Source organism: Mytilus galloprovincialis, chromosome 7 (genome assembly GCF_965363235.1).
Source record: "Mytilus galloprovincialis chromosome 7, xbMytGall1.hap1.1, whole genome shotgun sequence".
NCBI classification, from domain to species: Eukaryota; Metazoa; Mollusca; class Bivalvia; order Mytilida; family Mytilidae; genus Mytilus; species Mytilus galloprovincialis.
Window position 1 is genome coordinate 83,206,133 of NC_134844.1, and position 21,078 is coordinate 83,227,210.

The 21,078-nt window shown below is 38.4% G+C and overlaps 1 protein-coding gene across 4 annotated transcripts in view; it reads left to right on the forward strand.

Moving 5' to 3' along the window:
• LOC143083829 (C2 domain-containing protein 5-like) overlaps window positions 1–19,419 on the forward strand; it is a 119,534-nt gene extending 100,115 nt beyond the window's left edge. For all 4 annotated transcript variants that reach the window (XM_076260205.1, XM_076260207.1, XM_076260206.1 and 1 more), the window contains 4 exons: window positions 13,080–13,123; window positions 15,385–15,510; window positions 15,799–15,945; window positions 16,481–19,419. In XM_076260205.1, coding sequence (XP_076116320.1) covers window positions 13,080–13,123; window positions 15,385–15,510; window positions 15,799–15,945; window positions 16,481–16,618 — 455 coding nt within the window. In that variant the 3' untranslated portion in view covers window positions 16,619–19,419. The remainder of the gene's footprint in view (window positions 1–13,079; window positions 13,124–15,384; window positions 15,511–15,798; window positions 15,946–16,480) is intronic.
• Window positions 19,420–21,078: the final 1,659 nt, after the last annotated feature.

Consider the following 21,078-nt stretch of genomic DNA (forward strand, 5'->3'; position numbering starts at 1 on the left):
GTTCATCGTGTAGTATACAGGGGCTTCTGAAGGGTAAATATTCCTAGGTGAGACAGTTCATCGTGTAGTATACAGGGGCTTCTGAAGGGTAAATATTCCTAGGGTGAGACAGTTCATGGTGTAGTATACAGGGGCTTCTGAAGGGTAAATATTCCTAGGGTCAGACAGTTCATCGTGTAGTATACAGGGGCTTCTGAAGGGTAAATATTACTATGGTGAGACAGTTCATCGTGTAGTATACAGGGGCTTCTGAAGGGTAAATATTCCTAGGGTGAGACAGTTCATCGTGTAGTATACAGGGGCTTCTGAAGGGTAAATATTCCTAGGGTCAGACAGTTCATCGTGTAGTATACAGGGGCTTCTGAAGGGTAAATATTCCTAGGGTCAGACAGATCATCGTGTAGTATACAGGGGCTTCTGAAGGGTAAATATTCCTAGGGTCAGACAGTTCATCGTGTAGTATACAGGGGCTTCTGAAGGGTAAATATTCCTATGGTCAGACAGTTCATCGTGTAGTATACAGGGGCTTCTGAAGGGTAAATATTCCTAGGGTCAGACAGTTCATCGTGTAGTATACAGGGGCTTCTGAAGGGTAAATATTCCTAGGGTCAGACAGTTCATCGTGTAGTATACAGGGGCTTCTGAAGGGTAAATATTCCTAGGGTCAGACAGTTCATCGTGTAGTATACAGGGGCTTCTGAAGGGTAAATATTCCTAGGGTGAGACAGTTCATAGTGTAGCATACAGGGGCTTCTGAAGGGTAAATATTCCTAGGGTCAGACAGTTCATCGTGTAGTATACAGGGGCTTCTGAAGGGTAAATATTCCTAGGGTCAGACAGTTCATCGTGTAGTATACAGGGGCTTCTGAAGGGTAAATATTCCTATGGTGAGACAGTTCATCGTGTAGTATACAGGGGCTTCTGAAGGGTAAATATTCCTATGGTCAGACAGTTCATCGTGTAGTATACAGGGGCTTCTGAAGGGTAAATATTCCTAGGGTCAGACAGTTCATCGTGTAGTATACAGGGGCTTCTGAAGGGTAAATATTCCTAGGGTCAGACAGTTCATCGTGTAGTATACAGGGGCTTCTGAAGGGTAAATATTCCTTGGGTCAGACAGTTCATCGTGTAGTATACAGGGGCTTCTGAAGGGTAAATATTCCTAGGGTGAGACAGTTCATCGTGTAGTATACAGGGGCTTCTGAAGGGTAAATATTCCTAGGGTCAGACAGTTCATCGTGTAGTATACAGGGGCTTCTGAAGGGTAAATATTCCTAGGGTCAGACAGTTCATCGTGTAGTATACAGGGGCTTCTGAAGGGTAAATATTCCTATGGTGAGACAGTTCATCGTGTAGTATACAGGGGCTTCTGAAGGGTAAATATTCCTAGGGTCAGACAGTTCATCGTGTAGTATACAGGGGCTTCTGAAGGGTAAATATTCCTAGGGTGAGACAGTTCATAGTGTAGTATACAGGGGCTTCTGAAGGGTAAATATTCCTAGGGTCAGACAGTTCATCGTGTAGTATACAGGGGCTTCTGAAGGGTAAATATTCCTAGGGTCAGACAGTTCATCGTGTAGTATACAGGGGCTTCTGAAGGGTAAATATTCCTATGGTCAGACAGTTCATCGTGTAGTATACAGGGGCTTCTGAAGGGTAAATATTCCTATGGTGAGACAGTTCATCGTGTAGTATACAGGGGCTTCTGAAGGGTAAATATTCCTATGGTCAGACAGTTCATCGTGTAGTATACAGGGGCTTCTGAAGGGTAAATATTCCTAGGGTGAGACAGTTCATCGTGTAGTATACAGGGCCTTCTGAAGGGTAAATATTCCTAGGGTCAGACAGTTCATCGTGTAGTATACAGGGGCTTCTGAAGGGTAAATATTCCTAGGGTGAGACAGTTCATGGTGTAGTATACAGGGGCTTCTGAAGGGTAAATATTCCTAGGGTCAGACAGTTCATCGTGTAGTATACAGGGGCTTCTGAAGGGTAAATATCCCTAGGGTGAGACAGTTCATCGTGTAGTATACAGGGGCTTCTGAAGGGTAAATATTCCTAGGGTCAGACAGTTCATCGTGTAGTATACAGGGGCTTCTGAAGGGTAAATATTCCTAGGGTCAGACAGTTCATCGTGTAGTATACAGGGGCTTCTGAAGGGTAAATATTCCTAGGGTCAGACAGTTCATCGTGTAGTATACAGGGGCTTCTGAAGGGTAAATATTCCTATGGTGAGACAGTTCATCGTGTAGTATACAGGGGCTTCTGAAGGGTAAATATTCCTATGGTGAGACAGTTCATCGTGTAGTATAGAGGGGCTTCAGAAGGGTAAATATTCCTATGGTGAGACAGTTCATCGTGTAGTATACAGGGCTTCTGAAGGGTAAATATTCCTAGGGTGAGACAGTTCATCGTGTAGTATAGAGGGGCTTCTGAAGGGTAAATATTCCTATGGTGAGACAGTTCATCGTGTAGTATACAGGCGCTTCTGAAGGGTAAATATTCGTAGGGTGAGACAGTTCATCGTGTAGTATACAGGGGCTTCTGAAGGGTAAATATTCCTAGGTGAGACAGTTCATGGTGTAGTATACAGGGGCTTCTGAAGGGTAAATATTCCTAGGGTCAGACACTTCATCGTGTAGTATACAGGGGCTTCTGAAGGGTAAATATTCCTAGGGTCAGACAGTTCATCGTGTAGTATACAGGGGCTTCTGAAGGGTAAATATCCCTAGGGTCAGACAGTTCATCGTGTAGTATACAGGGGCTTCTGAAGGGTAAATATCCCTAGGGTGAGACAGTTCATCGTGTAGTATACAGGGGCTTCTGAAGGGTAAATATTCCTAGGGTCAGACACTTCATCGTGTAGTATACAGGGGCTTCTGAAGGGTAAATATTCCTAGGGTCAGACAGTTCATCGTGTAGTATACAGGGGCTTCTGAAGGGTAAATATTCCTAGGGTGAGACAGTTCATCGTGTAGTATACAGGGGCTTCTGAAGGGTAAATATTCCTAGGGTCAGACAGTTCATCGTGTAGTATACAGGGGCTTCTGAAGGGTAAATATTCCTATGGTCAGACAGTTCATCGTGTAGTATACAGGGGCTTCTGAAGGGTAAATATTCCTAGGGTGAGACAGTTCATCGTGTAGTATACAGGGGCTTCTGAAGGGTAAATATTCCTAGGGTCAGACAGTTCATCGTGTAGTATACAGGGGCTTCTGAAGGGTAAATATTCCTAGGGTCAGACAGTTCATCGTGTAGTATACAGGCGCTTCTGAAGGGTAAATATTCCTAGGGTGAGACAGTTCATCGTGTAGTATACAGGGGCTTCTGAAGGGTAAATATTCCTAGGGTCAGACAGTTCATCGTGTAGTATACAGGGGCTTCTGAAGGGTAAATATTCCTATGGTCAGACAGTTCATCGTGTAGTATAGAGGGGCTTCTGAAGGGTAAATATTCCTAGGGTGAGACAGTTCATCGTGTAGTATACAGGGGCTTCTGAAGGGTAAATATTCCTAGGGTCAGACAGTTCATCGTGTAGTATACAGGGGCTTCTGAAGGGTAAATATTCCTAGGGTCAGACAGTTCATCGTGTAGTATACAGGGGCTTCTGAAGGGTAAATATTCCTATGGTGAGACAGTTCATCGTGTAGTATACAGGGGCTTCTGAAGGGTAAATATTCCCAGAGTCAGACAGTTCATCGTGTAGTATACAGGGGCTTCTGAAGGGTAAATATTCCTATGGTGAGACAGTTCATCGTGTAGTATACAGGGGCTTCTGAAGGGTAAATATTCCTAGGGTCAGACAGTTCATCGTGTAGTATACAGGGGCTTCTGAAGGGTAAATATTCCCAGAGTCAGACAGTTCATCGTGTAGTATACAGGGGCTTCTGAAGGGTAAATATTCCTATGGTGAGACAGTTCATCGTGTAGTATACAGGGGCTTCTGAAGGGTAAATATTCCTAGGGTCAGACAGTTCATCGTGTAGTATACAGGGGCTTCTGAAGGGTAAATATTCCTAGGGTGAGACAGTTCATCGTGTAGTATACAGGGGCTTCTGAAGGGTAAATATTCCTAGGGTCTGACAGTTCATCGTGTAGTATACAGGGGCTTCTGAAGGGTAAATATTCCTAGGGTCAGACAGTTCATCGTGTAGTATACATGGGCTTCTGAAGGGTAAATATTCCTAGGGTCAGACAGATCATCGTGTAGTATACAGGGGCTTCTGAAGGGTAAATATTCCCAGAGTCAGACAGTTCATCGTGTAGTATACAGGGGCTTCTGAAGGGTAAATATTCCTATGGTGAGACAGTTCATCGTGTAGTATACAGGGGCTTCTGAAGGGTAAATATTCCTAGGGTGAGACAGTTCATCGTGTAGTATACAGGGGCTTCTGAAGGGTAAATATTCCTAGGGTGAGACAGTTCATCGTGTAGTATACAGGGGCTTCTGAAGGGTAAATATTCCTAGGTGAGACAGTTCATGGTGTAGTATACAGGGGCTTCTGAAGGGTAAATATTCCTAGGGTCAGACAGTTCATCGTGTAGTATACAGGGGCTTCTGAAGGGTAAATATTCCTAGGTGAGACAGTTCATGGTGTAGTATACAGGGGCTTCTGAAGGGTAAATATTACTATGGTCAGACAGTTCATCGTGTAGTGTACAGGGGCTTCTGAAGGGTAAATATTCCTATGGTGAGACAGTTCATCGTGTAGTATACAGGGGCTTCTGAAGGGTAAATATTCTCAGAGTCAGACAGTTCATCGTGTAGTATACAGGGGCTTCTGAAGGGTAAATATTCCTAGGGTCAGACAGTTCATCATGTAGTATACAGGGGCTTCTGAAGGGTAAATATTCCTAGGGTGAGACAGTTCATCGTGTAGTATACAGGGGCTTCTGAAGGATAAATATTCCTATGGTCAGACAGTTCATCGTGTAGTATACAGGGGCTTCTGAAGGGTAAATATTCCTAGGGTGAGACAGTTCATCGTGTAGTATACAGGGGCTTCTGAAGGGTAAATATTCCCAGAGTCAGACAGTTCATCGTGTAGTATACAGGGGCTTCTGAAGGGTAAATATTCCTATGGTGAGACAGTTCATCGTGTAGTATACAGGGGCTTCTGAAGGGTAAATATTCCTAGGGTGAGACAGTTCATCGTGTAGTATACAGGGGCTTCTGAAGGGTAAATATTCCTAGGGTGAGACAGTTCATCGTGTAGTATACAGGGGCTTCTGAAGGGTAAATATTCCTAGGTGAGACAGTTCATCGTGTAGTATACAGGGGCTTCTGAAGGGTAAATATTCCTAGGGTCAGACAGTTCATCGTGTAGTATACAGGGGCTTCTGAAGGGTAAATATTCCTAGGTGAGACAGTTCATGGTGTAGTATACAGGGGCTTCTGAAGGGTAAATATTACTATGGTCAGACAGTTCATCGTGTAGTATACAGGGGCTTCTGAAGGGTAAATATTCCTATGGTGAGACAGTTCATCGTGTAGTATACAGGGGCTTCTGAAGGGTAAATATTCTCAGAGTCAGACAGTTTATCGTGTAGTATACAGGGGCTTCTGAAGGGTAAATATTCCTAGGGTCAGACAGTTCATCGTGTAGTATACAGGGGCTTCTGAAGGGTAAATATTCCTAGGGTGAGACAGTTCATCGTGTAGTATACAGGGGCTTCTGAAGGATAAATATTCCTATGGTCAGACAGTTCATCGTGTAGTATACAGGGGCTTCTGAAGGGTAAATATTCCTAGGGTGAGACAGTTCATCGTGTAGTATACAGGGGCTTCTGAAGGGTAAATATTCCCAGAGTCAGACAGTTCATCGTGTAGTATACAGGGGCTTCTGAAGGGTAAATATTCCTATGGTGAGAAAGTTCATCATGTAGTATACAGGGGCTTCTGAAGGGTAAATATTCCTAGGGTGAGACAGATCATCGTGTAGTATACAGGGGCTTCTGAAGGGTAAATATTCCTAGGGTCAGACAGTTCATCGTGTAGTATACAGGGGCTTCTGAAGGGTAAATATTCCTAGTGTCAGACAGTTCATCGTGTAGTATACAGGGGCTTCTGAAGGGTAAATATTCCTATGGTCAGACAGTTCATCGTGTAGTATACAGGGGCTTCTGAAGGGTAAATATTCCTAGGGTCAGACAGTTCATCGTGTAGTATACAGGGGCTTCTGAAGGGTAAATATTCCTAGGGTCAGACAGTTCATCGTGTAGTATACAGGGGCTTCTGAAGGGTAAATATTCCTAGGGTGAGACAGTTCATCGTGTAGTATACAGGGGCTTCTGAAGGGTAAATATTCCTAGGGTCAGACAGTTCATCGTGTAGTATACAGGGGCTTCTGAAGGGTAAATATTCCTAGGGTGAGACAGTTCATCGTGTAGTATACAGGGGCTTCTGAAGGGTAAATATTCCCAGGGTCAGACAGTTCATCGTGTAGTATACAGGGGCTTCTGAAGGGTAAATATTCCTAGGGTGAGACAGTTCATCGTGTAGTATACATGGGCTTCTGAAGGGTAAATATTCCTAGGGTGAGACAGTTCATCGTGTAGTATACAGGGGCTTCTGAAGGGTAAATATTCCCAGAGTCAGACAGTTCATCGTGTAGTATACAGGGGCTTCTGAAGGGTAAATATTCCTATGGTGAGAAAGTTCATCATGTAGTATACAGGGGCTTCTGAAGGGTAAATATTCCTAGGGTGAGACAGATCATCGTGTAGTATACAGGGGCTTCTGAAGGGTAAATATTCCTAGGGTCAGACAGTTCATCGTGTAGTATACAGGGGCTTCTGAAGGGTAAATATTCCTAGGGTCAGACAGTTCATCGTGTAGTATACAGGGGCTTCTGAAGGGTAAATATTCCTATGGTCAGACAGTTCATCGTGTAGTATACAGGGGCTTCTGAAGGGTAAATATTCCTAGGGTCAGACAGTTCATCGTGTAGTATACAGGGGCTTCTGAAGGGTAAATATTCCTAGGGTCAGACAGTTCATCGTGTAGTATACAGGGGCTTCTGAAGGGTAAATATTCCTAGGGTGAGACAGTTCATCGTGTAGTATACAGGGGCTTCTGAAGGGTAAATATTCCTAGGGTCAGACAGTTCATCGTGTAGTATACAGGGGCTTCTGAAGGGTAAATATTCCTAGGGTGAGACAGTTCATCGTGTAGTATACAGGGGCTTCTGAAGGGTAAATATTCCCAGGGTCAGACAGTTCATCGTGTAGTATACAGGGGCTTCTGAAGGGTAAATATTCCTAGGGTGAGACAGTTCATCGTGTAGTATACATGGGCTTCTGAAGGGTAAATATCCCTAGGGTGAGACAGTTCATCGTGTAGTATACAGGGGCTTCTGAAGGGTAAATATTCCTAGGGTCAGACAGTTCATCGTGTAGTATACAGGGGCTTCTGAGGGGTAAATATTCCTATGGTCAGACAGTTCATCGTGTAGTATACAGGGGCTTCTGAAGGGTAAATATTCCTATGGTGAGACAGTTCATCGTGTAGTATACAGGGGCTTCTGAAGGGTAAATATTCCTAGGGTCAGACAGTTCATCGTGTAGTATACAGGGTATCAGGTCCGTTCGCGCCCAATATACTTTCGCACCCTACACGTTCGCACCTCACATTTTCGCCCCCCACGTCCGTTCGCACCCTACATGTTCGCGCCCAATTTTTAATAAAATTTAAGTTAAATTGTTAGAAATTATTCATATGAATATAACAAATAATTGTATTCTTTTTGAATAAAATTTGAGAATTTATTGAATAGATTTTTTTTTATCAATCTGATGATTAATTATTAAATGTTGATTATGTATGATTATTGCTAATTGGTATTTATAAACAGCCTAACTTGGTGTTATTGTTTACTGTTGTTTATAAATCATGATTGTTGTTTTAAATTGCTTTGATGTAAATACTAATAAAATAAATATTAATTATAGCAATACACTTACCATGCATACCAGTTGTCATGGTTGTTCAACATGTTGTCAGATTCGCACTTAATTGACTAGAAACAGTGAAAAACAAATTATTTCAATACACTAACCAAAACACGATTAAGAATTATTCAACACACAAATGAAATAGTTGTTGTCAGAATAACATAATCTGACTTAAAAACAAGGACTTTTTTTTTATAAACTTGTCATGACACAAAAAAACTTGTCAGTATCTCGAATTATTTAGAAACAATGGCATATATATTTATACCAATACACCTCCAAAAAATTGGTAAAATTGGGTGCGAACGAACTTTTCGCAAAATTTGGGTGCGAACATGTGGGGTGCGAAAGTGAATGGGGGCGAATGTGGAAGGGTGCGAACGTGATTGGGCGCGAACAGACCCGGATTCAGTATACAGGGGCTTCTGAAGGGTAAATATCCCTAGGGTGAGACAGTTCTTCGTGTAGTATACAGGTGCTTCTGAAGGGTAAATATTCCTAGGGTCAGACAGTTCATCGTGTAGTATACAGGGGCTTCTGAAGGGTAAATATTCCTAGGGTCAGACAGTTCATCGTGTAGTATACAGGGGCTTCTGAAGGGTAAATATTCCTATGGTGAGACAGTTCATCGTGTAGTATACAGGGGCTTCTGAAGGGTAAATATTCCTAGGGTCAGACAGTTCATCGTGTAGTATACAGGGGCTTCTGAAGGGTAAATATCCCTAGGGTGAGACAGTTCTTCGTGTAGTATACAGGGGCTTCTGAAGGGTAAATATTCCTAGGGTCAGACAGTTCATCGTGTAGTATACAGGGGCTTCTGAAGGGTAAATATTCCCAGAGTCAGACAGTTCATCGTGTAGTATACAGGGGCTTCTGAAGGGTAAATATTCCTATGGTGAGACAGTTCATCGTGTAGTATACAGGGGCTTCTGAAGGGTAAATATCCCTAGGGTCAGACAGTTCATCGTGTAGTATACAGGGGCTTCTGAAGGGTAAATATTCCCAGAGTCAGACAGTTCATCGTGTAGTATACAGGGGCTTCTGAAGGGTAAATATTCCTAGGGTGAGACAGTTCATCGTGTAGTATACAGGGGCTTCTGAAGGGTAAATATTCCTAGGGTCAGACAGTTCATCGTGTAGTATACAGGGGCTTCTGAAGGGTAAATATCCCTAGGGTGAGACAGTTCTTCGTGTAGTATACAGGGGCTTCTGAAGGGTAAATATTCCTAGGGTCAGACAGTTCATCGTGTAGTATACAGGGGCTTCTGAAGGGTAAATATTCCTAGTTTCAGACAGTTCATCGTGTAGTATACAGGGGCTTCTGAAGGGTAAATATTCCTAGGGTGAGACAGTTCATCGTGTAGTATACAGGTGCTTCTGAAGGGTAAATATTCCTAGGGTCAGACAGTTCATCGTGTAGTATACAGGGGCTTCTGAAGGGTAAATATTCCTATGGTCAGACAGTTCATCGTGTAGTATACAGGGGCTTCTGAAGGGTAAATATTCCTATGGTGAGACAGTTCATCGTGTAGTATACAGGGGCTTCTGAAGGGTAAATATTCCTAGGGTCAGACAGTTCATCGTGTAGTATACAGGGGCTTCTGAAGGGTAAATATCCCTAGGGTGAGACAGTTCTTCGTGTAGTATACAGGGGCTTCTGAAGGGTAAATATTCCTAGGGTCAGACAGTTCATCGTGTAGTATACAGGGGCTTCTGAAGGGTAAATATTCCCAGAGTCAGACAGTTCATCGTGTAGTATACAGGGGCTTCTCAAGGGTAAATATTCCTATGGTCAGACAGTTCATCGTGTAGTATACAGGGGCTTCTAAAGGGTAAATATTCCTAGTTCATCGTGTAGTATACAGGGGCTTCTGAAGGGTAAATATTCCTATGGTCAGACAGTTCATCGTGTAGTATACAGGGGCTTCTGAAGGGTAAATATTCCTATGGTGAGACAGTTCATCGTGTAGTATACAGGGGCTTCTGAAGGGTAAATATTCCTAGGGTCAGACAGTTCATCGTGTAGTATACAGGGGCTTCTGAAGGGTAAATATCCCTAGGGTGAGACAGTTCTTCGTGTAGTATACAGGGGCTTCTGAAGGGTAAATATTCCTAGGGTCAGACAGTTCATCGTGTAGTATACAGGGGCTTCTGAAGGGTAAATATTCCCAGAGTCAGACAGTTCATCGTGTAGTATACAGGGGCTTCTGAAGGGTAAATATTCCTATGGTGAGACAGTTCATCGTGTAGTATACAGGGGCTTCTGAAGGGTAAATATCCCTAGGGTCAGACAGTTCATCGTGTAGTATACAGGGGCTTCTGAAGGGTAAATATTCCCAGAGTCAGACAGTTCATCGTGTAGTATACAGGGGCTTCTGAAGGGTAAATATTCCTAGGGTGAGACAGTTCATCGTGTAGTATACAGGGGCTTCTGAAGGGTAAATATTCCTAGGGTCAGACAGTTCATCGTGTAGTATACAGGGGCTTCTGAAGGGTAAATATTCCTAGGGTCAGACAGTTCATCGTGTAGTATACAGGGGCTTCTGAAGGGTAAATATTCCTAGGGTCAGACAGTTCATCGTGTAGTATACAGGGGCTTCTGAAGGGTAAATATTCCTAGTTTCAGACAGTTCATCGTGTAGTATACAGGGGCTTCTGAAGGGTAAATATTCCTAGGGTGAGACAGTTCATCGTGTAGTATACAGGGGCTTCTGAAGGGTAAATATTCCTAGGGTCAGACAGTTCATCGTGTAGTATACAGGGGCTTCTGAAAGGTAAATATTCCTAGGGTGAGACAGTTCATCGTGTAGTATACAGGGGCTTCTGAAGGGTAAATATTCCTATGGTCAGACAGTTCATCGTGTAGTATACAGGGGCTTCTGAAGGGTAAATATTCCTAGGGTGAGACAGTTCATCGTGTAGTATACAGGGGCTTCTGAAGGGTAAATATTCCTAGGGTGAGACAGTTCATCGTGTAGTATACAGGGGCTTCTGAAGGGTAAATATTCCTAGGGTCAGACAGTTCATCGTGTAGTATACAGGGGCTTCTGAAGGGTAAATATTCCTAGGGTGAGACAGTTCATCGTGTAGTATACAGGGGCTTCTGAAGGGTAAATATTACTATGGTGAGACAGTTCATCGTGTAGTATACAGGCGCTTCTGAAGGGTAAATATTACTATGGTGAGACAGTTCATCGTGTAGTATACAGGGGCTTCTGAAGGGTAAATATCCCTATGGTCAGACAGTTCATCGTGTAGTATACAGGGGCTTCTGAAGGGTAAATATTCCTAGGGTCAGACAGTTCATCTTGTAGTATACAGGGGCTTCTGAAGGATAAATATTCCTAGGGTCAGACAGTTCATCGTGTAGTATACAGGGGCTTCTGAAGGGTAAATATTCCTATGGTCAGACAGTTCATCGTGTAGTATACAGGGGCTTCTGAAGGGTAAATATTCCTAGGGTGAGACAGTTCATCGTGTAGTATACAGGCGCTTCTGAAGGGTAAATATTACTATGGTGAGACAGTTCATCGTGTAGTATACAGGGGCTTCTGAAGGGTAAATATTCCTATGGTCAGACAGTTCATCGTGTAGTATACAGGGGCTTCTGAAGGGTAAATATTCCTAGGGTGAGACAGTTCATCGTGTAGTATACAGGGGCTTCTGAAGGGTAAATATTCCTAGGGTCAGACAGTTCATCGTGTAGTATACAGGGGCTTCTGAAGGGTAAATATTCCTAGGGTCAGACAGTTCATCGTGTAGTATACAGGGACTTCTGAAGGGTAAATATTACTATGGTCAGACAGTTCATTGTGTAGTATACAGGGGCTTCTGAAGGGTAAATATCCCTAGGGTGAGACAGTTCATCGTGTAGTATACAGGCGCTTCTGAAGGGTAAATATTACTATGGTGAGACAGTTCATCGTGTAGTATACAGGGGCTTCTGAAGGGTAAATATCCCTATGGTCAGACAGTTCATCGTGTAGTATACAGGGGCTTCTGAAGGGTAAATATTCCTAGGGTCAGACAGTTCATCTTGTAGTATACAGGGGCTTCTGAAGGATAAATATTCCTATGGTCAGACAGTTCATCGTGTAGTATACAGGGGCTTCTGAAGGGTAAATATTCCTATGGTCAGACAGTTCATCCTGTAGTATACAGGGGCTTCTGAAGGGTAAATATTCCTAAGGTCAGACAGTTCATCGTGTAGTATACAGGGGCTTCTGAAGGGTAAATATTCCTAGGGTCAGACAGTTCATCGTGTAGTATACAGGGGCTTCTGAAGGGTAAATATTCCTAGGGTCAGACAGTTCATTGTGTAGTATACAGGGCCTTCTGAAGGGTAAATATTCCTAGGGTCAGACAGTTCATCGTGTAGTATACAGGGGCTTCTGAAGGGTAAATATTCCTTGGGTCAGACAGTTCATCGTGTAGTATACAGGGGCTTCTGAAGGGTAAATATTCCTAGGGTCAGACAGTTCATCGTGTAGTATACAGGGGCTTCTGAAGGGTAAATATTCCTAGGGTGAGACAGTTCATCGTGTAGTATACAGGGGCTTCTGAAGGGTAAATATTCCCAGAGTCAGACAGTTCATCGTGTAGTATACAGGGGCTTCTGAAGGGTAAATATTCCTAGGGTGAGACAGTTCATCGTGTAGTATACAGGGGCTTCTGAAGGGTAAATATTCCTATGGTGAGACAGTTCATCGTGTAGTATACAGGGGCTTCTGAAGGGTAAATATCCCTAGGGTGAGACAGTTCATCGTGTAGTATACAGGGGCTTCTGAAGGGTAAATATTCCTAGGGTGAGACAGTTCATCGTGTAGTATACAGGGGCTTCTGAAGGGTAAATATTACTATTATCAGCAACATAGTATATATTCTTGATAAATTGAATTGGCCCTTGACTATTGATTTCCAGGCACAATACATTTAACCTTGAATCTATAACAGGGCCAGTACAGAAACAGCCAGTTAATATCACTATAATATTAGATAGATGTTAAAACATCTATAAATTATTAGTGTGTTTATTGTCAAGAAGTTATTTAATCAAAATAGTTTCTAAGTATTTTACAAAACAGTTTGAGAAAAAAAGATTGGTAAATATTGTTTGCTTTTTTCAGGACCAAAACAGACAAAGTCAGAACAAACAAGACTTTTTCCTGTGGTAAGATAGTTCACTCTTATTAATTAAAATGGTATTAATGTATATAATTTAAAAAAGAAGATGTGGTATGATTGCCAATGAGACAACTGTCCATAAGAGACAAAAATGTCACAGACATTAACAACTATAGGTCACCGTACATCCTTCAACAATGAGCAAAGCCCATACCGCATAGTAAGCTATAAAAGGCCCTGATATGACAATGTAAAACAATTCAAACGAGAAAACTAACGGCCTTATTTATATAAAAAAAATGAACAATAAACAAATATGTAACACATAAACAAACGACAACCACTGAATTACAGGCTCCTCACTTGGGACAGGCACATACATAAATAATGTTTGTATGTTAATAGATTTGAATATTATTAAAGTTCTTGTCTTTTTAAGAATCTGATTAATGTCTTTTGTTTTTGCATGTTTTGTAATCTGAGAAATCTCCAGATAACTTTTTGGCAGAACTATAGCACATTACACTCTCCAGATAATTTTTTGTCAGAACTATATCACATTACACTCTCCAGATAACTTTTTGTCAGAACTATAGCACATTACACTCTCCAGATAACTTTTTGTCAGAACTATAGCCCATTACAGAATTATCTCCCCTTAATTGATAATTTCTAGTGCATTTTAACCTAATTATATCTTGTAATACTAGATAAGGAAAGAGAAACCAATGTTTTATTTGTATCATTATACATTTAGAACTTTGATTAGTGTAAACTGGAGTGTGATTATGTTAGTTATGTTTTCATCACTGCATACATGTGACAGATTTGTCAAGCCACAACTGGAGATTTGAAAATTTTCAGCTGGAGTTTGGGCCTCATAACTGGAGATTTTTTATCGACGTACGCAATGGTTTTTTCGTGTGTGTTTAAACTGCATATCTTCCTTTTTTGTTAAAAAAAACCCAATGATTTCATACCTTCAAGCACCTGCATAGCCATTTTTACTAAGTAAAATAGAAGATAAAAGGGGGGGGGTCAAATATTTATTCATCATATATAGTTCAAAGTTAAAGTGATCAGCCATCACATATAGTTCAAAGATAAAGTGATCAGCCATCATACATAGTTGGCAAAAAGTACTTCTGCTTTAACCACATTGTCAACTTTAGTACCACTACTGAACATGTTTGTAAAAGAAGGTGTTGAATTGATAGAGTTGTGGGCTTTCTGGTGGGTAACTGTCTCCATATTTTTGGTGAAGTAATAAGGGCCCCATAGTCAGCTTTGCATGAAGTGTAGTAAGCATTGTCTTGACCCTTGGCACTGGACTTGCATCATTTTTAAATTTGGCTAGATACTGTGTCTTCTTTAATATTATGCTTGGGTACATGTATTTGGTGATAACATGATAGTTTGTATTTTGTCAAATTATAAGACAAACACACTTATATAGGTATTCCATTGGCCTAGATAGAAGACAAGACATAAACATCATATTTGAGTTGATTTTATTGTCTTTGAGGTTAAGTATAAACTAAGTCTGTTCCATTTTTTCAACAGCATCACAATTTATTAAAGTCGATGTTTATACAACTGTTCCATTGTCAGTATCACTTTTAATCATCCAGACATGTATATTTAACTAGCTAGTTGATTACTAGGTAAATGCCAATCATCTTTTATTGTTGTATATACAGTCTATAATCCTTAACACTTTCATTGATTACTTGAGGCTATTTTCCTATTTACCTTTTTGACACAAATTCCGGTACAGGAAACTTTCGTTTTTCTCGGACTTTTCCCATATCAATTTAGAGTTTCTCTGACTTTTTCCCTGTCCGTATCTATTTTGTAAACAGAAATGTCTACTGAAATTTTTTCGAGATTGACATTTTCAAAAAGCGGAAGATTTCAAATTTTAACGGGAATGACGGAAGAGGGTCTGAAAAGCGGGAGATTTTAACTCCCGCCGGAAGAATCACATGTATGTCACTGTCTGATTCTTTATGCAGATTTACACTTAATTGGTTATTGCTAAGAATCTTCTGTGCAAAATAGTTAAACCATAAAAGTATGATTCATTAGTACCTATTAAGATATATGAATCAGTCCCAGTGTTAATGAATAAAAGCCAAAATAAATGAATGAGATTGGTGTATAAAAAAAAACAAGAAGGATGCATGCAGCTGCAGATCATTTCAAATCTTAAAACTGACTTGGAAAATATGAATTCCAGTAAAAACATAGACAAGTATTTCAAGTAGTTGGGATAATTTGTCACATTCATTTACTGATGATTTACAGGTATTTCCAAAACATCGAGTGGGTATTGAATTGACACCTCTGCCATATATTCCTAGAGGAAGAATTGAAAGATACTTAGGGCACTATAACTTCTTCTTTATCAGAGAAACTGGTTCCCTTAGAGAGGTATGTAGCAACTTTGTATTGTAGAGAAATGTCATTTCTAAATAAACAGGGGGAGAATAATAGATTTTTTTTATCTGGTAGGCAGCTTTAATAAAAATGAATATTCTGTATGTGTATTTTTACAATGAACCTATGTTAAGATTTTGTTTGACTTTTACTCCTTCTTTCTATTCACCAATACTTTGATTTAGAGTAAGGGTATGCTAAGCATGAGAATAAGCACAGCCTCTCTCAATATAATTGTTTGATTTTAAACTTTTTGATTAGTTGCTTTGTAATGTATTTTAGATTGGTGGCCTTGGTGGATTCATGCAAAGCTTTATAGCTGAAGTGCTAGCCAATGTCAGAGCCACAGTGGCAGGATTGGGTGGCAATGGTATGGTTGCATATAGGATGACAGAATGTGTCCTGATGTGTAATCCACATAAAAATCAGGTAAACATTTGAAATAGTCCAATATTTTTTTGTCAAAGGATCTGATAAAATGCATTTTTTTTCTTTCAATCCATTGCTTATAACGGATTTATTATTACAATTGTAACATATAAAGCCTGGCTGCAGACATTTGAACAATATTATTACATTACACAAACTGTTTTTATTGTTATTAGTAGGTATAGAAAAACTAACACAAAGTTGACAAAATATTTTTTTGCTACAAGCAGTTTTAGAGTTTATGTATCTTCTCTTTTGAAAGCTATTGCATTTAATAAGATGGAAGAACAACTATTGAAATATGTTTGAATTATGTAACAAGCAACTTTCCTCTCCTCTTCTTGTTCATAGAAAAAATCATTGCAGCCTAAATTTTGTACCCAAATATGTTTATGTCTTCATAAGACCGGTTGGTAAAACAGTTTTAAGATCAAATCAAATAAAAAGTGGTAGAGCTCAAGAGGCTGAAACTCTGTGAAATACAGCAAAAGCTTAGAAAATTGTTAAAAACTATTTACTTTTTATTGTATTGTAGGCTCAGTGTTTAATCAACATAAGGGGAGATACAGTCAGTTTTAGTTATGACAGTGAAATTTACCAAGTGTCATCTGAACCGTCAAGAAAAAACAGTGACTCACCAATTATCATTAATACAGAAAGGATAAACAGCTGATTGTCATGTAACTTAATATGTGATTGTCTTGTGACTTATTATTATGTTATCATCATGTGATTTGTGTGATTGTCATGTGACTTATGTGATTGTCACATGTGATATTTGTAATCAGAACAGCTCAAAAATGAAAATGAACATCAAAATGGTAAAACAAATCAAAGCATATAAGAGATGAAATGATAAGAACATATTTTATATGCTGTTAAATGAATGTAAATTTTGTATATTTCAATGTGCAGTCGTATGTTTTGCAATAATTTTAATAAGATATGATCGTGATTGAGACCAAAAGTCTACCTATATATAAGGGATTGGAGTTTACTTTGATCTTTATTTTGTAAATTAAGGCTTAGAAAACATGTGTGGCTAGCTGTTAATCAGAGACTTCATATATATTTTGATGTTACCAGACTTAAGAGGTGTAAATTTATTGCCATTATTCTTCAGTTGAAAACCAAAAGGGTCCATAAATAGACTTGTTTTATTCAAAATCACAAGTTTATCTTTGCAATATTGAGAATGGAAATGGGAGGTATGTCAAAGAGACAATAACCCAACCAAAGAGCAGAAAACAGCGGGTCACTAATGGGTAAACTATAACATGTTAATTGGCTTTTTTTCTGGTTTTTGTCTTGAAAGTTAAAATATTGGGTATATATCAATGTCAGAAACCCAACGATACAAATAACCAAAAGACATTTAAAGGTCATAGTTATCATATAATATATGATAATAATTCTGTTGTCAAAATTACATGAAATATATTTAAAGTTGCATTGCAATCTTGTGTTGTTTCTAGTCAATTACTAATGTAATGAACCCTATGAGACTATTGAAACAAATGTTTTTCTCCAGTTTCATGAAAACCAAATGTATATTAGTTATACTAATTCAAAACTCTACTAAAATATGAGGCAGATTAATTTATATAAATAAGAAGATGTGGTGCGAGTGCCAATGAGACAACTCTCTTTCCAAGTCACAATGTATTAAAAGTTTGTGAATTACCATTGTAATGAAAATCATTTTTTGTTATCTAGTCAATATTAATGTTTTGACATTATTCAGAAAAGCCTTCCCCTAGATTTTTATCTACTTTTTACATATACATTATTTTTCTTTTCACGGCAAAGTAACTTGTCATGGTTGTGTTCTGTTTTACTGCCGATTGACATGTGTTGTGTTATGTGTCATTATCCTTTGTAAATAGATTTATCTATATGTGTAGCAATTGTTGCATGCCTTTATGTATAAAATATGCAGAAGTTACAAACAATTTCATATAAGAAAAAGTTATGATTCAGACAATAAACCAAGCATAATAGACTTGATCTTCATTAATGCACATCACTAAAAACAACAATTTGTTTCAATTTTTTTTAAGTGCAACACATTTTTTCTGGAAATCTACTAATTAAGATAAGCTTTTATAAGCTGATAGCTAGAAAATACATTTCTTAAATTACAATAGAATACATATGTTATATGTTTGAGTTTGTATTGCATCTACCCTGCCTTAATTGTACAGCTCATTTTCTCTATTTTCACATTTCCCAACAAATTGTGCAAAAAATTGTTCTCCTCACTAGCAAATGATTGGTCAAAATTTAATTATGACATAATTTTTTTTCCTGAATTTCCTCTCGTGACAATGGATATTTAAAAAAAGATGACCATGCCTGATGACATCACTTATATAGAACACAACTTTCAAAAAATCATTAGAGAAACAGATTCTACCGCTCTAACTCTTGTATTACAATATTTCTCCACTCACAACAGTTAAATTTTGATTAACTCAGCAAGCCTCACGCTTTAAATATTAAAATTTCACTGTTGAGAGTGGAGAAAAATAGACGTATTTACACTTGTATGCAAATTTGTCGGCCATTACATATAATCACACAGGTTCCCGTAAACTTTGACATCATAATTCAAAACATTTGACGTCATAACTAAAAAGTGATTGTTGCTTGACGTCAAAAGGTTATTCGGAGGTGATATAAGGTCATTCGGAGGCAAAATATATCTTTATACCAAACGTGTAAATACGTTTATTGAATACACTTGTTGAGTGGTGGAATCTATATTTCTTTCCTGTTCTATGTTGCTGCCGAGCCTTTGACTTTTGTCGAAAAAGCGAGACATAGGGTTACTACATTCTGTCGTCCGTGGCGTCCACAAATATTCACTCTGTGGTTAAAGTTTTTTTAAATTTTAATAATTTTCTGAAACTATCATGGATTTCTACCAAACACAACAGAAACTTGTTTTGTGATCAAAAGCTAGTGTCTAGAAGGAAATTTTGTAAAATATATTTTATGTTTTTTTGTATGTTACTTATAAATTGACTTTTTCTTTCAGTTAACATAACTTACAGTCTGCAGTTGTAGTTATTAAAACATTTGTTAGATTCATAAAGTAGTCGAGACACTGGGTTCTGCAGAACCCTTACAATTTTTTTTCAGGTAATAGTTATAGTTCAAGTTATTTTACCATGAAGTTATGCTCACATGAACTAGAAATTCAATACACATGTTCGTTTTGATATAAGTTTTAAAATAAATTTGACCAAGACTTTGCAGATTTTCAAACATGGACTGTTTGAGCAGGGCATATCTTTTATTTGTATTCCACAGAAACATACAATATCAGACGGCATTATTTTAATTTTTACACATGTTTTGTTACATGTAATACTCAGTTGTTATGTTATCTGAATATTCATTATTTTTATATAAGTTTATAATTAGAACTACTGTATGATATGAATACAATAAAAGTTAATTTCAATACACTATTGTGTCTCAGTTCATGCATTCCCTTATTAAATAAATAAATTTATTATTTGGCTTTGTGCTAGCTGTCAGTAATTGCGAGAACTCTCAGATCTGTACCTTGTGTCTTTTGTTGTTAAGGATGTACAAATACCCTGCCATGTCAGTCTGTGTTGTTATGCGCCTGCCATAGTGGAAGGGGCATTAAGTTTAACCCTTGTCGAGCTGTACGTACGTCCCAAAATTGGTTTCTGTTCTCTAATTTTAGTTGCCTCAACCAAATGTTATGAAACTTATACACAATGCTTTTTACCACAAAAACACAGAACAAGTCGGAATTTTGGTGGCATCACTTTTACCGTTCTATAATTATGCTCCTTTCCCTTCTCTAACTTAAGTTTACCTCAACCAAATGTTATGAAACCTGTACACAATGCTTATTACCACAATACACAGATCAAGTTTGAATTTTGGTGTATATATATGGCTTGTATCATATTTTCCCTCCGGTTTATATGATCCGTTCATCCTATTTACTCTTAAAATTCAAGAGTCTATTCATAAAATTAGTATGTATTAATAGGGAATAAATTAAGGAATCAAAATAGCAAAACAAATATAGGGGTCCATGTGCTTGTTTTCGAGATATTAGCCATTGGAATTTTGGCGGGAAAATGTTCTCTCTTGATTTTTCATAGCTTTATCATTGACCAGTTAAAGTTCTCAAATACTATTAAAAAATAAATAAAATTTTAAAAGACTTTTACAAATGACTTATAATTATACATGTAAAAGATTTATAAAAAGAAAAATGGGGGTTCATGGGGAAATTTTTTTAAGGCATTCAAATGGATAAAACCAGAGGATGTCGAAAATCTGACAAAAATTCCAAAACATGACAAGCAGACATCCTTAATTTGTTAAAAGGATGTTTCTAAGTATTTAAATTGTACAAATTGTATTTTGTTCTGAAAAAAATTATATCTTTTGCTCTAAATTAGCACATAAGATTCTGATAATGTATATATATGTAACAGTAAATAGTTGGAATTAGAAATTACACATAATTACTAAACTATTAAGTAAATACCTGTAATTGCTAATCAATTTAATAATTACATGTATTTAATGTTTGTTTCTGTGATTACAGGTATTCACTGATTTCTTTATGCCCCATTTATGTGCATTATGTATTCTGGTCTGTGCATCCATTTGTTTGTCTGTCTGTTTGTTTGTTTGTCTGTCTGTCCTGCTTCAGGGTAAAGTTTATGGTCAAAGGTAGTTTTTAATGAAGTTGAAGTTCAATCAACTTGAAACTTAATAGACATATTCCCTATAATTTGATCTTTCTAATTTCCATGCAAAGTTAGAGTTTTGACCACAATTTCACGGTCCACTGAACATAGAAATGATAGTGCGATTGGGGCATCTGTGTACTACGGACACATACTTGTTTTTTGTCATTTTTAAAGCTATTTACTAGCTAGAGATTTTTTTTGTTTTTTTTTTTTTAAATTTAAGACATAATTCAAGAAACAAAATAAGAAAGTAAGTGGATAGGGTTGAAGGCTTTACTTAAGTGTTAAGGAATCAGATATCCTGCAAGACTTCGTGGTCTCTAGTTTGTTTGTGAATTGGAACTAGAAAATTGTTGTTTTATTATTTTTGAAACTCGCCAAA